This window comes from Loa loa, assembly GCF_000183805.2.
Source record: "Loa loa unplaced genomic scaffold supercont3.134, whole genome shotgun sequence".
NCBI classification, from domain to species: domain Eukaryota; kingdom Metazoa; phylum Nematoda; class Chromadorea; order Rhabditida; family Onchocercidae; genus Loa; species Loa loa.
Genome location: NW_018108314.1, coordinates 24,920 through 29,922, shown reverse-complemented (window position 1 = coordinate 29,922; position 5,003 = coordinate 24,920). Strand labels below are relative to the sequence as shown.

Below are 5,003 nucleotides of genomic sequence, written 5' to 3'. Positions count from 1 at the left end.
ATGTACATCGGCAGGTTAACCTTCAGTGCTACTTTATATTTCATATGTTTATATATATCTGTATATGTATATAAAAGTTTCCAAAATCACAGAAATTGCTCAGATCGTTGGGATGTCTCTTGACTGTTGGAATGCGATGGCAATGCGATGATAATGTTTATCGTTTCTAGAAACATTTATTAAATTCTAAAATATTTTCTATTAATCTGATTTTCCATTGTTTTTGTTCAAATTCAATAACCTAAGTATGATGCATGGTATGTTTTTGGAGCTTCGTTAAAACTTTTGAGACACACATTGAGTTTGAGCGACATTTACGAGAGCAGAGTGTTTTCTTAATGTAATGATTTATATCGTAGACATAGAGTGAGCTATATTTTTCATATGTGGCATCCAGGATTACCGTTATCATCAGTTGTCAATTGTGATTACCATTATTATCAATTGTTTCGTATTTCTCTATCCTTATTTCCAATTCTTAATGAATTCTCAGTAAAACAGATATTTAAGATAATGGAAGTAAATTACTTTGGTCATGTTGCGATAACCAAAGCATTGCTTGATTATATTCCTGAAGATGGAGCAATTGTGTATATAAGCAGCATACAAGGTCGCATTGCTGTACCATATCGAAGTTCTTATTCAGCTAGTAAGCACGCAGCCCAGGTGCGCTTTCGTTTGCTTTCAATTTTCACTTTGTAATTTTTTTCCCTTCTAATTCAGGAGGTTTATACTGAAGATTTTATGATTTAACTGTGCGAGTGATATTATGTGCCCTCTCTTGTTGTTTCATGAAATTGATAGACCGTTGTGATGGGTATTCAAAAAAACCAAACGTTCTGATTTAGAAGTGTCGAACTTTTGTCCCGATTTTTTGCTAGAAACGTATTGAAATGTTAATTGAATTGCAGGCTTTTTTCGATTGCTTACGAACTGAAGAACGATTTAAGACGCAGATTCTTGTTGTAAATGCGACTTACATGAATACAGGTTTTGGTCGTCATGCGCTTACTACAGAAGGTAAACCAATGAATAAGGATGACCCTAACCAAGCAAAGGGGCTCATGCCGAGTTATGCGGCTGAATGCATCACAAATGCTCTCGTGAACCGAAACACAGAATTGATTCTTGCACCATTAAGTCATCGTTTTGCTATTTTTCTCCGTTGGTTCTACCCCGCCCTTTTCTTTTATGCTATGTATCGGAGAGGTCTTAAAGATAAAAGCGTTAAAAACAAGTAATCAGTTGGCATGGACGTATCAGCAATTATAGAAGTTTGATTTAGCAGGGATTTTCAAGAAATGAATTTGCTGATTTTAAGGATTAATTGAAAAGAATTACGTAAAAACGCAGAAGATAAAGTAATCCGTCTTTTCCGCAGGGAATAATTTATTTATAAGGAAAAAAAAATATTGTATCCCCAGTTATTTTCAGTCATTTTGTGCTTCGGATCGGTTATAGGAAGTCAACACTTTATATGCAATTTGCATTTATTTCTGTCTTATTCATTCCTCATAATTTTTTTGATTATCTCTCCTTAAACGATAGTCAGGATAGAGCATAACGCAATCTGTCATTTTCTCTGACTATATTAACTAATTTTATTTTTCCATGTATTATTCCTGATGGATTATATGCTTGCTTTTATATATTTTTATAGTCGCATATCTCTTGTGCATTTTCAACTTTACTTTTTAACAACGAGTTATTAACCGTCTAATAGCTGATGTTTCTATCCATATTATCGTATCATTTTTCAATAAAATATTGTAGTAATTTTCTATGATTGTGCATTGCATTGAATAACAGTTCTCAGAAAATTATATTATGTTTGTTTCATTGCTTCTTTATGTCAATTATTTATTCCTTTACTATAGATTTTCTTATGTACTTCATCAGAAAATTCCCCTCGTCAGCAAAATACTAGTTTCCTAAGTCTCTGTCTTTTCTGATTCTTTCCTTATTCAAGTGGGCAGCTGTTACTTGGCGTACTTTGATTCGGCGGTTTCTATTTATCTTCCAAAAGAATGGGTGGAAAGAGAGTCCCTTTTTTTAGCTCTTCCTTACCAGAAGACTTACAGATAATTTCAGAATAGCGAAGAGCAGGTAATCTCAAAATAATTTTTTTTTTTTTAATATGGAGTTAACAGTAGAATAGGTGATTTTAGAATTTTTTTTTTTTATGTAGAGCTAACAGTGGACTCACTTGTTATTTCTTCACATCTTTCTTAAGGCTTTTTTATTGGTTTAATCGGAAAAGGTACTTGACATAGCCGATTGTCCGATTGTTTGACGGTATTACAATTTTAACTGGAAACAGCACTAATTATCTGCTAATCAGTGGTGGTGGATTTCAGTTTTGTAACTCTCGAGGTTATATTAAATTCAACCAATCGAAGCTACGGCGTGATATTGAACAATTGCGAAAAGATATTACACGAATGACGAACAACAGAAGTAATGTATTAGAGGTCGAAGTGAGTTTTTTATTCGTTCCTAAAAAAATTCTAAGAAACGAATTTATTGTTAGATTGATTAGATAATACCTTATTTTTACTGAGACTTAGCTGCGCGATACACTTGTAAAAAGCAGTTCATGAATTCATTTCTGAGGTACTAACTACTTTTAATAATAGTCTCTGAAACTCCAACTAAATCAATTACATTCACGTAGGTTGTTCTGTTACTGTCGGATCATGATAAATTCTGTGATAGTGACCATCTCTGTCATTGATTAATATGAATTTTCAGTTCTACTCTAATCATTCCATTTATCATTTAAATGCTTTTGCAGGCAAATGATTTCCTGCGAAAGAACGGATATTTGTTGGGTGGTTACAGTGCTGGGTTCCTATTAGGATATACATTTGCATGAATGTAGCTGCGATGCATGTTTTTGAAGTTTCGCTCCTTCCAAGAGGAAAATCTCATAGTTAATCTGATTAAATAACGGGAATATGTTCGTGTTTTATTTTAGTCATATGATTACCATAACCAGAGTTAATGCTAAAATTATTTACCCACAGATAAATTGAAAAGCTTTTAGTTCGCTTTTCAATTCATTATTTTGATTTCATTTATTCCTAATAGTACCTCTTTCTTCTTTCTTTTGCCATAGAAGGTGATATATTTTCTTGTTGACTGTCATCTCCTGTAATTTATGGATATCCACTGCTTTAAGATATTAAGTTCGCTTTTTAATGTATCAATTTTCGCAATTTTATGTACATAATCATACATGTAATCAATATTTTCACTTTACGAATAATTTGCAATGTGACGAAATATTTTCCAGAATTTTTTTGTCCTTCATACATAAATCCAGAAATGAAGTGTAACTATCCATTGGTTGTTTAACAATAATTGCAAGTTTTTTCACAATATCTTTGAGCAAATCTTGGATATCTGTGGCAATCTCCCTTTTCGCAATAGTGATTTTCATCAGCACATGGGCCTAAACAAAATCAGATTGCATTATGGAAGTATAAAACATGGAGAAGTTGTTGAAATCATTAGGAATTACAAAAGTTCAACAATTGTAATCTCAGTTTTGAAATTGGTCTTGATCATTTTATCTCTTGATGAGAAAATGTCTTTTTTATTAGGGATTTCCCGGAAGCTCGTTACATTGTAAGGGATCCTTAGCTAACTAATAATATTATGTTCAAAATGAAATATGTATTACCTGTTCTACCGGGATATCTTCTCAGATCTCCCAGAGATGGTTTATACGTTGGTTGCTGTATATGTGCTGTTGCCGAAGAAGGTTTACGAATTGAATCAGTTCTACTGCTAATGGATGAATGCCGTGATTTTTGTGTTGATGTAACAATATCAATTCCGGAATCCCAACGATGTCTTGTTGTTGCTGTCGATCGTATAGAGCTACTTCCGATATTATCATCATCAAGAGTAATTACACTACCTTTATCGGAACTATCTACAGTAGGAGGTTTAAGATCAATTATGGAACCACAAAAACCACAAGTTTTGGCACATTTTGTACGAGCATGATGTGGATAATCTAAGCAGGAATGTTCCGAACAATGAGATTCTTCATCTTTGCAATCTTCATTACTTATCGTTGGTTTCTTTCCTGAAATTCTTGAAAAAAAAATTAACTCTAACATAATAGACATTAAAAAGTTTCATAGCTATAACTAATTAATTTCTATTTCTTCAATTATAATTTCACATTTATGACATTGTTAATAATTTAACAATATTATTATATTTTTTACACGAATAAAAAGATAATCATTCCATTATGATTTTTGTTAATTGATTAATTTATGAGTTTATCACAGGATATATATGTGACAACAATAAAATCATTGTTTATGTGACAATAATAAAATCATTGTTTAGATATCTACGTACAAACCTCGCCATGAGCTATCACTTCGATCAAATTCGGAAGAAGTTTTGCTTTTTTGTTTATCAGTAGTGAACGATGAATGTCGACTTCCAGTGTATGTTGTTGTACTGCTGCTATCAGTTGCTTGTTTACGACAGAATCCGCAAGTTTTAGCGCAACGTGTTTTAGCAGTAAATGGATAGTTTTTGCAAGTTTGTTGAGTGCAATCAGTATTCAAATCAGTGCATTCTAATTCCTTATCTTTAAAATTTAATTATTATTTGATAGATAAAGAAAAAAAAGTGGATGATTACATTTAGTGAAATTATTTTACAATAAATACTTTAAGATTATTTAAACCTAAATCTAATCTTTCAAATTCACAATTTTGGCAGCTAGGCAGCTAATTAAGACAAATGGGTATATTTGAAATGCTTAATCAAATGCTTATCATACGATTCTCATTTAAAGTAGACAGATGAAAATCTTTTTTTTTTTGATTATCAACTGGTAGTAGTAGTTGAGGGTAAATCTTATTTGTATATATATATATATATATATATATATATATATATATATATATATATATATATATATATAGTAGTAGTAGTAGTAGTAGTAGTAGTAAGTAAGTAAGTAAAGTAAA

The 5,003-nt window shown here is 31.5% G+C and overlaps 2 protein-coding genes across 2 annotated transcripts in view; one reads left to right on the top strand and one right to left on the bottom strand.

Moving 5' to 3' along the window:
- Window positions 1–1,241, top strand: part of LOAG_17827 (hypothetical protein) — a gene marked incomplete at its 3' end in the record, with an annotated part of 2,698 nt that extends 1,457 nt beyond the window's left edge. The window contains exons 2-3 of the mRNA XM_020450491.1: window positions 511–666; window positions 912–1,241. Coding sequence (XP_020305824.1) covers window positions 511–666; window positions 912–1,241 — 486 coding nt within the window. The remainder of the gene's footprint in view (window positions 1–510; window positions 667–911) is intronic.
- A 1,689-nt stretch (window positions 1,242–2,930) lies between these two features.
- The window catches only part of LOAG_17826 (hypothetical protein), a gene marked incomplete at its 5' end in the record, with an annotated part of 2,680 nt that continues 607 nt past the window's right edge, over window positions 2,931–5,003 (bottom strand). Inside the window, 3 exons of the mRNA XM_020450490.1 lie at window positions 2,931–3,454; window positions 3,686–4,096; window positions 4,385–4,618. Of these exons, the coding sequence (XP_020305823.1) occupies window positions 3,354–3,454; window positions 3,686–4,096; window positions 4,385–4,618 (746 nt within the window). The 3' untranslated portion in view covers window positions 2,931–3,353. The remainder of the gene's footprint in view (window positions 3,455–3,685; window positions 4,097–4,384; window positions 4,619–5,003) is intronic.